At 41.2% G+C, this 14,676-nt stretch overlaps 2 protein-coding genes across 4 annotated transcripts in view; both read left to right on the top strand.

The window, feature by feature from the left end:
- The first annotated feature begins 107 nt into the window (after positions 1-107).
- tmem9b (TMEM9 domain family, member B) lies at positions 108-5,430 on the top strand. The gene is made up of 5 exons (XM_062549470.1): positions 108-360; positions 1,136-1,227; positions 1,349-1,457; positions 2,754-2,888; positions 3,671-5,430. Exons 1-5 carry the CDS (start codon positions 268-270, stop codon positions 3,824-3,826), a joined length of 585 nt encoding a protein of 194 aa, XP_062405454.1. The 5' UTR covers positions 108-267; the 3' UTR covers positions 3,827-5,430.
- Positions 5,431-6,054: 624 nt separating this feature from the next.
- dennd2b (DENN domain containing 2B) overlaps positions 6,055-14,676 on the top strand; it is a 54,444-nt gene continuing 45,822 nt past the window's right edge. The window contains exon 1 of one of the 3 annotated variants that reach the window (XM_062549466.1): positions 6,055-6,183. The gene's annotated coding sequence lies outside the window, so the exon portion shown is untranslated. Of the gene's footprint in view, positions 6,184-11,876; positions 12,077-14,676 lie in introns of those variants that run through there. The other 2 variants (XM_062549467.1, XM_062549465.1) reach the window with 2 other exon arrangements.

The following is a 14,676-nucleotide window of genomic DNA, read 5'->3' as shown; positions in this document are numbered from 1 at the left end:
GGTATGAACAATATCGTAAAAAGGTATACAAAATCCTGAATGTGCAGTCTAAAATACATGTAGCTGCTATGGTTCCACAACAACCGTGTTTCCTGGGGACGCATTTGCAGCGCGCACTTGAAAATGATCAGCTGACTGCCACAGAGATAGCTTGTATGACTGGCTTCTCGCTAACATTTTTGTATGATTTTGTTGTCTATTATTATTGTCGGTTACTGCTGAATCAGTTCGAGCTCTGATCAGGCCCTGTTCTTTTAATCGAGAAAGATGTATCATATTGGCATCAGAGTTTCCTCACAGGTAGTTCCGCTCTTATGGTTTGTGTTCGTGATTATATCAACACAGACGACCGACGCTAAGGTAAGTAAACACTAAGTACATTTCTCTGTGCTTTAGGTCCGCAACCATTTAAACGAAACAGGGTAAACTGTCCTGCCAAACCATTTTCTGTCGATGGTGCACTTACGTAACCAGTTGACTTCAGTAATTGTATCTAGCTTGATGGCTAGCAGTAGCTAGCTAGGCATTTAGCCACCGTAGCTCGCTAACCGTAATTCTGCTGTCAGAAAGCTGCTTCTGGACTTTCCTTTTATAACCTAATTCGTTACGTTATATTCACATACCACAATCCGTCTGGTCGATTTGTCTGTGTTGGAATGAAGCCTGTCTTGTTTCCATCAAGGTTTGCCAAGTTCGCTTCTATGTCAAACGACCAGTCGCCATAGCGCACCCAAATAGCAATTCAATATTTTGCTTGATTTTCTTGTGGCTTCAGAACAAATGCGGCCGTCTTTTTAAGATGTCAATGCATGTTTAATGCATGTTTAATGCATGTCACGTGTCCTGTCAACGAGCAGATCATTTTCAGCAGTCACACCACAGGGTGGGTCACTCCACAGGGAATACAAGAAGTACCACTGTTGTGGAATAGAAATTACTTACCCAAAACATTAGACCAGACTATGCCATCGTACAGAACTGAAAACCAGAAGGCCTAGCAGCTAGAGTGAAACTTACAAAAAAAGGCTACATCTGTGTGGCTTTAAAATTGTGTTTGGCATAGCATTAGATTGGCTTCAGTGACCTTATGGTAGGCCTATTTTCTTATTTGAGATTTTGCCTCTGTTTGCAACAGAATTCAGAAGACATTAGATGCAAGTGCATCTGCCCCCCTTACAGAGAGGTACAGGGGAAGATTTACAACCAAAATGTATCCTTAAAAGACTGGTAAGTTTCTTTTTCTTCCCCTGAGATTCTATAAAGATTATTTGTGTTTAGGATCTTAAGATACTAACATTTCATTCAAATCTTACAATTTGTATCTTTATTTTTTATTTTTTTTGCGTAGCAACTGTCTTCATGTTGTGGAACCGATGCCAGTAGAAGGAAAGGATGTGGAGGCTTACTGTCTGCGATGTGAATGCAAGTATGAAGAGAGAAGTTCTGGAACTATCAAAGTAAGTCATTGAGGATACTCATATTGCCAGTGAAAGGACTAAATACTAAGTAGTTGTAGATGGAAAATGTACTTGAGTAAAAGTAGATTAATTTGTAGTAACATTTCCCATATATCTTCAAGTACTTTTTCCGTATCCATATAACACAAATCAGCTCTACATCGCAGGGAGAGAGAGCCAGAAGCACAGAAGATACCGATGTGCTAGCTGTCTTGAAGGCAAAATAAGTAGGCTACAGCTTCTCATTGGCCCACAATACGGATGCACGGAACACATTGCACAGATAGAGCAAAAACTTTCAGACTAGGTTGTTGGTCGTAAACACCACATTGTCAGTATTTGCAGCATCTAGGCTACCACCAATAAGAAAACCTTGTAGATCAACATTTGCAAAGCATTTTGTTTGCGATTAGGGTTCATTTGTCCATTCTGAGATAGGGAAATAGAGAGAGAAGGGTATAGGCGGAGTGAGGGGTGTGGGAGTAGCCCTAGGTAAGTAACAGTAAGTAAGTAATTTGTATTTGTATAGTGCATTTAACATGCACACAATAACATGTATGTGAACCATATGCCAATAGGAAATTCTTATGTTTGCTTGGCCCACTGAACCTGCTTTACCTACCTGTAATTTAAAAAGTACTGTTAAAAGTGCTGTTCATGCCCATGTTAACTATTTTGCCCTTTCCCACTTAACTTGTAATGAAAGTAACTTGTGATTTGAGTACTAATGTCATGCTTTTTTTACTTTTACTTGAATCAATGTCTCAAAAAGGAGTTACTTTAACTTGAGTGCATTCTTAAGGGAGTAATTGTACTGTTGTATTTGAGTGTAGATTTTCAGTACTCTACCCACCAATGATGAAATATATGTCTAGGTGTTGGCAAGCTAAGTCAGTGATGAATACAACTGCTTAACTGATTTAATGACACAGTTTCTGTTTATATTAATATGGCTTTTAGATCTCCCTCGCCTTTGTTGAAGATGTCCAGTTTGAGTGTAACTGTGTAGTTGTTCATCACTTTTGTATGAGCATCAGCTAGCTGTTTTATCTTGCTCGATGGTGTTTTGAGCCCCCGACGTCGTCTTCCAGGCAGCGCTGCCACTGTTGACTTAAAGGCACTGAATCCTACCCCTAACCCTAACCTTAACCCATGCCTAACCCTAGCGCCTTCCAGGCAGTGCTGCCTTGAAGACAACGGTGGGGGCTCAAAACACCAAGAAACGTTTATCTTGCTGTACAATCACAATCACAATTGCAACATACCTAATACAGATGATGGGCCATTTTGTTTCAGGGGACGATCATTGTCTACCTGTCCATCTTGGGCCTGCTGTTGTTATACATGGTTTACCTGACCCTCCTGGAGCCCATTTTGAAGAGGAGACTCTTTGGCCACTCTCAGCTGATACAGAATGAAGATGAGGTTGGGGTATGTGTCGTGCAAAATTATCTCTGCTCTCTAGTTACCTCCATCATTCAAAGATATGCAGGATTGGGAGGGCTGAGGTAACAGTTTAATAGAGAGAGATATGTGTAGGAAAGGAGAATTTCTCCACGACCAAGGCACTCCAAATGGTTTAAAATGTCTTTATTAAGAAACTGACATGTCCAACATGGACCTAAAAATGTGGGTGGGGCCTTCATCAGGGCCCAGAGAGAGATATGTGTTCTGTACAGACCTTCGATTTAAAAGGATGGTAGAATAGTCGGTCTTATGGCTATGACATTAGAATATAGTGGAAAACACTCAAGAAAGCCAATAGGAGGATTGTTGTTTTAATGAATAATGTATTTACACAATTACGTGCTTCAGTGATTCCATTCTCTTGGTCGCCATTACACATCATGTACCCACCCACTCCTAGTATTCTGGCGCATGTAAGTGCCTACATTGGAATCAGGGGTACGTTTCCCAAAACCATAGTTGCTAACTAAGTTAGCAACCTTATTGGTTGCAATGCAGTTTCCCATTGCCAACCAACTAAGTCGCTAATACGTAGGTTAGCAACTATGGTTTTGGGAAACGTACCCCTGATTCCAATGTAAGCAGGCACTTTGTATTGTATTATGTTACTGTTATTTTATTATTTGTAAAGCACTTCGGGTCAACCCTGTTGTGTAAAATGTGCTATAAAAACAAATGGACTTGACCTGACCGTGGTAGTATTCCTGCAGCTCTGACTCCCATGTGTCTGATTCCCATTCTTCCAGGACCAGCAGCCGTTCGCTAACGCGCATGACGTGCTGTCGCGCTCGCGCCTGCGTCCCAACATGCTGAATAAGGTGGAGCACGCTCAGCAGCGCTGGAGGAGGCAGGTGCAGGAGCAGCGCAAGTCCGTCTTCGACCGCCACGTCGTCCTCAGCTAATCCCGCTCCGTCTCCTCGGTCCCCCTCCTCCGCCCCCCCCCCCCACACACACACACACACACACTCTCACACACCCCTGTTACACCTGTGGCAGCGAGATCACTGTGACTGGAACTTGCCCGTTCATGCATTCCCCTGAACAGCATTATCTCCTGGTTCATCATTCCACAGTGTTCCACACAACTGCTCTTGGGGCACTGTCTCTTTTTGTGTTAACAATCTCTTTGATGTGTGTGTGTGAGTGTGTGTGTGAGTGTGTGTGTGAGTGTGTGTGTGAGTGTGTGTGTGTGTGAGTGTGTGTGAGTGTGTGTGAGTGTGTGTGAGAGTGTGTGTGTGAGAGTGTGTGTGTGAGAGTGTGTGTGTGAGAGTGTGTGTGTGAGAGTGTGTGTGTGTGAGAGTGTGTGTGTGAGAGTGTGTGTGTGAGAGTGTGTGTGTGAGAGTGTGTGTGTGAGAGTGTGTGTGTGAGAGTGTGTGTGTGTGAGAGTGTGTGTGTGAGTGTGTGTGTGAGAGTGTGTGTGAGAGTGTGTGAGAGAGTGTGTGAGAGAGTGTGTGAGAGAGTGTGTGAGAGAGTGTGTGTGAGTGAGTATGTTTGTGTGGGTGTGAGTGTGTATGTGAGTGAGTGTGTTTGTGTTTGTGTGTTGAAGTTCATTTATATGAACTTCATCCATCAGGCCTTTAGTTGAGCTCACCATAGAAAATGACTATGAACAGTTCAAGACGCAGTGATGTAATGTAACCTATTGTAATGCATGACACACCATGATACTCCTCTTTCTGTATTGAGAAATGTTTGACCTGAATGCATTTTAGCCACACCAAAAAGCAACATGGAAAAAGTGCCAACGATATGATCAATCTGAGTTAATTTCAAAATATTTATGGAAAACGTATGGCATTGATAATAGCTTTTGGTTACATACCTGGAATTTGACATTTAACTGGAATAAGACCCCCCCCCAAAAAAACCTGGAATCTTGAGAAGGTGATATGAAAATGTATAGTGTTGAATATGACTTAATCCCTTAGTGTACAGATTAATATTCATGTTTTACAACTTGGAACTTGCCGTCAATGAAACTCCTAATTCACCTCTGTTCTAATTCATTTCTCTTCTAGTTCATCTCTCTCACTGTCCTCTTTGGATCCTTGTGACGATGTTCCATTTATACTACTGCATAAATCCATAGTTGATTGTTTACTTGACATGTAGCCATGAGTCGTCTCCAATCAAAGATGTCTTATTTAACGTTTATTAACTGACTGGAATCAGATTCTTCTTTACATCACTGCCTCGACAGAATTACATTTTGATCCTGGTGTGTTGTGTTGCAAATCTCTGCCTCATGCTCATTTAAATCAAGCACATGTGTAACACATCTGTGATGATGACCTACATTCTCTTGCATAATAATAAATAGTCTTTGAATTTAAATGAATGATGTACGACTAATCAGGTAGGACCTTTGTTGATGTGGCACTGCTGGAACAGAAGGAGTGATGAAAAAATGAAGTGTATAGAAATTGTCAAATGAGAGTTGAAGTTTTGTGTTATGGTTTGATGTAAAGCTTTCTAAAATATATATAAAACCCTTGAATTTCCTGTACCTTTGCTTGATTGGTCATTGTTTTTGCGGCCTCTCTCTAAATGGGATTTGTGTGGGGCGTGGGCAGAGTAGACTGGTAGAGGTAGGTTGTTTCTTAGTGCACTTTGCACCATGCAGCCCAAATAGAGTTCAGACTTCTTAATTTCTCAGCTATTATGAAATCTGAGCCCATGCAGGCTTTTTGTCGTTGAAGACAAATGTCTGTCAATCCACCAGAGGGAGTGCTGTACACAGACACATTCAAAATAGTTAATAATTTTCAGAAAGACAGTAGACTACTACCTATTTTCCTTGCAGGCTGGAGTAGCCTACACCTGAGGTTTTTGTATTTTTTTGTGGTAAGTAAGTAGCTTTGTGGAAGTTATGTAATGAGTAACACACTTTAGGACATTCTTGAGAAAGTCTTTGTAAATCATTCCACATTATATAGTGCAAGATACCATAACTTTGTGACACCTACACCTCAATTGTCAGTGGCATGAAATATGCTTTTTATCCTCTCAATAGAAATTACAACGTTTTCTCTTGATGAAGTGCATACGCAAGGCAGTGCACAGAATGTAAGCCCTCTCAATAACGACCGTCATCGTTTCCTGTTCCAGCTCTTTTTCTTTTTTTAGGGACATTTATCGGGATTGCTTGTGTCTTGTTCAGTCTATACACAACTCCGGCAGACTCCGGAGGAAAGACTTGTAACAACATGGATTTTTAAACTATCATTAACAAAAGAAGAAAAAGCGCCAGAAAGCAAAGGTAAGCCCTCTCCATCACCACCCTCACTATCTTCTAAGATTTAATGAGTCACACTCAAATGAACTTTCCAAGGTTTCTTGCAGATATAGGCAGTTCTGTCAGACGCGATGTCAAAAATAAACCTACTTTGCTTTATCGTGGCACACTGCCTAAAAAACAGGATGCTCCATATTAATCTGATTTCGTTTAGGTTACTTTGTTTGTAGATTATTTCGTTTACATCTGGATCAGCTGATATTGATAAGATATGTCATTGTGAAGCATGATGGGATAGGGGGGAAGAAACATAGCCTTTTTAAAACTTCTTTCACGCTGACTTTTAGTTATTTCTCACTATGTTGGAAAAGGCAGAATTGTGAAGTGCAAACTTGAATGTGTTGCGAAGCAACTCTCCAGCTCCCTGTAGTCGACGAACTCTTGCGCTTACAATTGGTGGATACACGGGGGCGCTCTTTAGCCTTTTATTGTCTCAAGGATTAAACTCCTAAACTGTCCTTAATTGCTCAAATTAGTGGCCCTGATCCCATGTTTGCATTACCATTCTTTATGAATATCATGTTTGTTTCACATGTATTCTATGTGACAGATATGGACAGAAAATACACTGCACCATATAATTGCATTACTCGGACAGAAGACTCCTCTCCTATCTCTTTCTCTCCTTGATCAAGGACTCCAAGAGAGTTTGCCCAACAGTGCCTCAGGGTCGCAGTAAGGGAAACAATTAGACCAACTATGAGATAAAATCTCTCTTTCTCTCCCTCCCTTTATGAAACCCAAGGTCTACGGTGCAGTTTAAGTCATGCTGATATTATGGTTAGCCTACTTACAGAATGGGATTTAGAGAGCTTTGATTCTGTCTGCTTGACTGTGAGACAGAGGAATGGCTTAATAGTCTCATCAGATACCTATTGCATACCTGTTTGACTTTGTGTAAACTGTCTGCCTCACTTGTTATATCATTTTATACATTGCGCTGAAGTTCTTCTTCTGTGATGTGGTCTTTCCTTGATGGCATTACTGGTACATTACTGGTATTAAACTTCCATCGAAGCTTAATCTGGAAATGACATGTGCTCATGATGTAACTTTAATACAGAGGTCCCACTCACATAGCAGAGCCAACAGATGTAAAGTCCATTAACACACGCCACTAATCATGTCTCGATACTTCAAAGCGTTGATGTTGCTGCTTCTTGCTGCGAGTGTTTTTATTGGTTTGTGTCTGTCCCATAAATTGTCCCATGAAATGCTGTGCGTGCCATATCCAACTGTTATGGTGGTGCAGCCTCCTCCAAACAATGGCATGCTTCACTTCGCACTAACAATTCTGACAGTGTGAGCGTAACGTAGATGCAGACTTCTTAGCATGGGCAGAAGTGATAGCACTATTATGTATCATGATACAGACTACAGAGGACAGGCTCATTAGTGTATTGAGGGTGAATAATATCCCCCCCCAATCAACTTCAATCTTGAGAAAGTGATATATGAAGATGTATGCAGAGTGTGAATAATGTCTATAGCTGTCTCTTTATAGTTTCGGAGGAGGGAATCATGATGTCTCTTGCTTAAAAAAACTTTTTTTGTACAACTTTTGTTCACTCTGTGGCCTGTCCCTTTCTGTACCAATCATTAGGATTCGTAACCTTATTGGACTACTGAAAATATATTGTTGCCTCCTGGAAGCATTTGCCCATAAATATTTTGTGGTTGTGTTGTCGTTAAAATGTCTGTGCGAGGGAGGGATGCAAGTTGTGTTTTGTGGCTCTTCTTGTGTCACTGAGCTTGATAGATGGCTAATTGCAAATATGGTGTAATTGTCTCACTTTCAGCTATTGTAATGTTGTAATAGTTTACTCCCCAGCCTTGGTTGCTTGAACAGAGAGTTCCTATATTACAATGCTTTTAAACTGAAGATAAGAAGAGATTTGAGGGTTCAAAGCAAATGGCCTCCATTGTTCTGACTAAGACAGATTGGCCTGATTTCTGAATGTAGAGCAGTCTAAATCTCCAGCAAATGTCAGAACATTGCTGTGAACATGCTGTTGACTGGGCTTATCTGGGTGTGTGCTAACTGAATATTCAGATGCAGGGTAACTAAATCATGTTCTATTCCTGGGTTTCATCAGGTCCCTTTCCACCAACGTGAATCAAGCACCATGTCTGCATTCATAATCTATGTGCTTGATTTTCTACATCTGTGGAAAAGGTTCTGATGAAACCCATGAATAGTACAATCCCCCACCTCCATAGAACAATCAGGTAGAATAGGTGACATTAAACATGCTCAGGGTGGATCCACCCTGAGCATGTTTTAAGCAGTATTACACAGCAGTATTCCAGCACGGCAACGTCATTAATCTTCCATATTGAAAATGCAGTGGTGACTCAGAACATGTGTCTGAGGGCTGTCATGGTCCATGCTGCCCCCCCGGTGCTGCACATGGGGCAGATAGTAAATCAAAATCAAATCAAATCAAAGGAGCTGATATGACTTCTTCACAGATTAAGTGTTGTACATGTAAGAAGGATGTAGCGAGGAATTATGACTTTCCTCTAAATCTGCTAACAGGATGCCTTTAGGGATTATGTAATATACAACAGTACAGTACATCTTCAATGAATGTCTTCAGGGCAATATATTTATTTATTGCAATAATAAAACAAAAAGTACTGTAAGCTATATGTTTGCTTCATTGTTTGGTCATGATCTCTTCAAGCTGTAAATGTTATCCATCATTCAGTTCATAATCATGAGACGGTTAAAAGGGCATTGTCACACTTAATCATGGACATGCTGCCTTTCTGAACTGTTTGAAGTGTTTTCTGCCAACATGCTATGAAAAATGTTCCTTAAATATTCCTTTGCACTCTGTTGCCTCATATCAAATATTTTGGATCCGTTTGCTTTCATTTTCAGGGTCAAATAACAAGACAAAGTCATTGGGAAGAGACAGAATTGAAACATTTGTGCTTTCTGACCAGCTGCAAATTACAATGTGAGTGATGAGCAGAGGCAAAGTTTTAAATCAAGCTAGATCTAATTTAATAAGGCAAAATCACTTTGCTAATTTAACACCAACGATAAGACCTCAACATCCAATTCTCTCACAAACCTAAAGATAGCTGTAGTTCATGCACTTTACTTGATAGAATTTTCCGACCTTTTAAATTAGGACCCAAGGTCTAATTATCCATAGCATGCTTCCCTGTTAATAATTAATTAGAGAACATGTGCTTCCAATGAATTATGTGACCTTTATCTCGTGAACATTAATGCACAGGCTTCAAAGCCCTGTATGACACCTGTGTGTCCAAAGTGAGTTTGCTGTAGGTTTCATGGGTCAAAATTGAAATAGTCTTAATAATCTGACTGTATATGTTTGCAGTTGATTTGAATAGGCTACAGTGTAGCTCAAAAACAAGGCCAGTCACTTCTTTTGTTTACTGGACGCAACAAGTAAGAACAGTCCCATTTTGAGCAGATTGCCTCCAAAGTCAACAGAAACAAGGTGGATAATCATACTGTATCTGTGGTGCAGAGGTTGCATGTTTTTCTCTGCGTTGTCAACAAAACCTCACCAACAAAAAGTCATTATGTTTTGACTCAGTTGGTGCTCTCTGACATCTGGTTCACTCCTACATACCCCACACTTAAAACCACCACATATTTTGGGGTTGTGATGTTCCTGGTAGTAGGCATATTCTCCCTGAAGTGATGTTTAGTCTGCGAACATGATACCGCATTTCACTGATGTGTTCCCAGGGTTCATAGGAGCATGTATTGAAATATAACACTGCATGAGGTTATTCTAACACAGACACAGGCAGGACACACAGACAGTAGATATGTAAACACACCATAGGCACTTTCACATGTCTGTGAAATCCTGGGTGAAAACAAAGGAGAATGTCTGCTCACCAGAATGGCTCTCAGAGTTTAATTAAATGGGAAAAAAAGCAAAGTTTCGACCTGACAGGATCTTCTTCAGGCCCTGAGTATTTGGGACCCTACAGGGCCTGGCTAGGCTGGCAATTAGATCAGGCCATGCAGTCCTTTTGATTAAAAAGGTTAATGAAATCATGTTTGCCGAAAATCACTATGTCTCCCCTGAGATATCCAGAATCCAAAATCTCCCAAAAATATAAATGGTGGAAACTCTCTTTAATTGTCAGTCTGACATGTTGGGATGGGAGTTGGTGTACCTCGAGTCCTGTAGTTTACCCCACTAAGCACAGTGCAAGGCCAGGCCATCATAATCACAGTAAGTTCAGTGCTAATTGAAATGGTTTCAGGATCAGCCTTATCCTTAGAGGTTGAAGATTATGGGTCATTCTGGAACGGTGCATCGGCCAAGTGGTTTGCATTCCCAAGACAGATAACTGTGGATTGTAGTTTGTGTGTGTGTGTGTATGTGTCTGTGTGTGAGAAAGAAAGAGTGTATGTGTGGGGGTCACGGAGAACATGGTCTGATGATCCATTAGTTTAAGGTGGCTGATCTTATATCATATTAATAACACTTCAGATAGAACACAGTCATAAAACAGTATTGCCTGTGTCAAACAACAGTTTTTGTGGAGAGCACAATACCTTGTGTCCACTGTGGTCATTTTAGTGTGTGATTTATTATAATTGTTTGATGCCTTCACCAAACTGTGTTCAAACTTAATCATAAACCACCGTGGGACACAGCTGCAAAAGATTGTCAGGACGACTCTGTCTTTCTCTGGGACTTTGCTAACATCCTCTGTGCCAAAGTGGGATATATTTATACCACATGCAATGCTGTAATTTTTCCACCCCGCAATGCAAAGTGGCCAAAGCTAATCCATTTTTCTCCCACTGATGAATACAGACTTGACTGTGAGTGACTCAGACGTAACTCTCTGCTGAATCAGTTTACAGACCCAAGAAAACAACCAACTCACAGTGTCCCTCTGGTTGGATTGCTACAGCATGTATTTGTCATTAAATATCATTGTCTAAAGGCCTGACTCATGCGCTGACTACGTGAGGCATAGCCCCCTGGCCAAGCCAGCTGTTAGCAATGTGTTATGCTTGTTCTCTGCTGCAGAGAAACCTAAAACTTCATAAGCACACTGGAGAGGATCAGGGAGTGTTTCAGCATTATCTGTGAGCTTCACTGCAGGCATGGATGTCCAACAGACGCCATGCCAGAAAACCTAATTATAGTTCCCAAAGAGGCTTGTTCTGTATGTTTTCTCAAACTCATAATGTAGGTTACAAAAACATTATCCACAATTCTTTTTTTTGGTAGAGGTGTCCTGTTAAAATATCAACAGACCAAAGTACTTTTGTTTTGATTTGTGGTTCAATGATGGACAAAATACAAGATTAGTTGTACATCCTCTCATTTCAATTTTCTAAACTCTTGCACCCATTTGACTTTCTCCATTCTAAAGACATGTTTACAAGTCTTGATTAAGATACCATGCTTAAAACGTACCCTGTCATTAGATGAACTGTATTGTTTTTAATGTTTTGAAAGGAAGGAAGTATGGAACCAGGTCGGAATGCGGATAGCAATACAATGACAGCACTACCAACATCATATAGCACTTATAAGTATTGAACCATGTGTTTGTGGTACTGCAGACCTCCATAATGTGGGAGTGAGAAAACTTGAATGCAAGAGTGGGGGGCAAAACATCCCATATCCTTGGTTACTAGCCCAGCCTTCTGCTTGCCAGCCCTCTCGGCAAGGGAGGACTCCGTTAGCTTGAGAGGACTTGAGTAGAATTTTAGGGAAGAAGTCCAGGTATCACCGGCAGTGTTGTGTGTTTTGAGAAAAAAAATGTCTTACCAGGATCTGTTTTAGAGAGACACCTCAACATGAAAATGGCTCGGATAACCAGAGGATTCCTTGAGGTAACTTTAACACGCTTGTCATGTAAATCGCGTCTTTGCGTTGTTAACTGGTGGTGTAACATTGTTGCAAAGAAACTTGCCGCATGTAGTGTAGCCTAGTGCTCCAAATAACACTCTAAACAGTGAAGACAGATGTTGCCATTGAATAAGTTAAGCAACTTTGGAAAGCGACACAAAGTATTACATTGCCGTGTAAGGGGCCATATTTGGTCATTCAGCTCTCTTGTCAAGTTGTTGAAATCAAAACAAATGTATCAAAAACGTATGCTGTCCGCTGGTTAGTGCATGCTCACTATCAAAGAAATCGATACATCCAATCGAAATGAGATCGACATGGTTTGAAAAAACACACACACATATACCATTCACAGAACAGCTTTGGATTTCATATACACCGCAGACATGAGAATGAGTACTGTTAAAGTAAATTATAGAGCACGAAAAACGTTTTTATCCCCTGAAACTTGAACAGGGTGGATGACAATCACTGTGTCAAATATCATGTCTCGATTAACGGCGCGAAATTTCGTTTAGGGTGTGAGTGAACTAACTTGAAGTTATAGGGAGAGGTTGTTGAGTTTACAAATGAACTTAGTCTAAACTTCTACATAGTTGAGTAATGATTAATGGCATTTCCGCGTGGGTACGTATAAAAGTGTTGTCTATTAATTCATAAGAAGACGAAGCAGCTGCAGGATTTTTCTTGAACTTTCCGAACAGACTGTCCATTGTACTGATCTAACAATGACCTCTCCTTCTCATTGGCTTGGATTGTCAGCTCAAAGCATGGGAAGGCAGGCTTTCTGTTTTCTGGCTTATTCTTGCGTAATAAGGAAGGCTGAGATGTCACTGAACTGCTATGTTTTAGTTCAGAGTCATGCATCTCATAGCATAGCATTGCATGACAATACATCTTTTATTTTAAGTTTTGGCTCCCCTGTGGTCTTCTACCCCCTCTCTGTGTGTTTACTTTGATATATGTTCATAGGGAGGTCAGGATTCAAAGATATTTTCACATCCATTCACAATTGTCCCAAAATATCAGTCAGTTAGTCACTAGTATGCAGGATGCTGCCACCTTGGCATTAGGCATAGCCTACTTCATTTAATTTCTGATCATGTTTGTAGCATCAGTGTTTTGGGTAGTGGTATGGTACACCCTGCTGGAAGTAAACCAAACCAAACAGCACTGAAGGTATTTATGGCTGAGATCCTTCCTACATCCTTCTTTAAGACAGTTTTTTTGGAGTTCCACCTGACTAGGCCACACTGTCCTCCGGTGTCTCCTGTTCCATTTGTGTCCTGTCCACTGGATTCCGTGCATGTTTTACAGAGGCTGACCAAAATATGTTGCAGTTTGTGGCTGCTTTGAAAGAAACTCAAGCTGTTTCTCAACCCACAGATTTTCCAGAGTGACAATCTGGACTGTGGTCAGCCAGACAGCTAGTCACTTCCTGTCTGTGTATCATTGCTCTCGCCAGACGACAACAACGTCTACCCTTAAGGCCAGGCTCTCCATTTGTTTCCCAGATGACAAACGTTGTGACTGACACTCCTGTATTGGTTGCTGATTTGAAATGGATGAGTTTAGGCAGTGACATTGTTGTGGTGGATGGTATTAAAAGCGATAGATTCCTGCTCCTTTCTCTCTTTGTGATGGATGGGACTATTGTTGATACCAGCACTCTCCATCACTGTGCAGCGGATAGGCTTGTGATTGATGCATAGCAAACAGTGAAAATACTTACACAACCCTCTGTGTAATTCTGAAGGCGGTGTTTGACTGCATTCACATGGGTTGATGCATGGCATTCTTTGTGTGTCACATAATAAGGGGCACTTTGGAGGGCAAACCACTTCTCTGTGTGTTCTGTCGTTGGCGTATCAAGGCGCACCTTGAAGAGTCTTAGCACGCCCAGAAGCCTATTTCCTGTCCTGTACACTCTTTGTGTGTCTTTCGTCTTAACTATCTATCTTGATTGGAGTCCCATATCACATCACGTAAAAGATTCCATCTGTGCGTCAGGCCTGAAGCGCTGGATATATATGCAATAAAATAAAAAATGGCTGCAGAGGCTCAGTGGAAAGATGTGTCCTATCCCTGTGTGACTTTGGAATGTTGAGCGCAGAAGGAGATGCCTGCACCAGCTGTGCTTATGTAAGTCACACACTATCAGAACCCCACGCCCCTACCTTTACATCAGGATGATGTTAGTGACTCCGCCAAGGAGGTTATGTTTTCATCAGGGTTTGCTTTTATGTTTGTTTGTTTGTCTGTTTGTTACCAAGATAACTAAAAAAAGTTATGGATGGATTTTCAGGAAAGGTCAAAAATGACCTTTGAGCAGGAGACGCTTATGTTTTCGCTTGGCGGAGGTCTGCGTTCTTGGAGTGCTTTTCTAGTTTTGTTATGATTCCAACAAAGAAACGGCAACTGTATGTGGTCCAGAGACTGATTTGAAATGAGAGGGAACGTAGCCTGTTGCTTCCAGCCGGCAGGACTGGTCATCTTTATGGCTCTCGGACATGGTACACATCGAGTTAGTGTGCAGCTGCTGCTCTAAGCTGCCACAGCCAGCCTAGGCTAAGCATTGTGTGAA

This window comes from Sardina pilchardus, chromosome 11, assembly GCF_963854185.1.
Source record: "Sardina pilchardus chromosome 11, fSarPil1.1, whole genome shotgun sequence".
Lineage (NCBI taxonomy): Eukaryota > Metazoa > Chordata > Actinopteri > Clupeiformes > Clupeidae > Sardina > Sardina pilchardus.
This window is presented reverse-complemented; position numbering and strand designations above follow the sequence as displayed.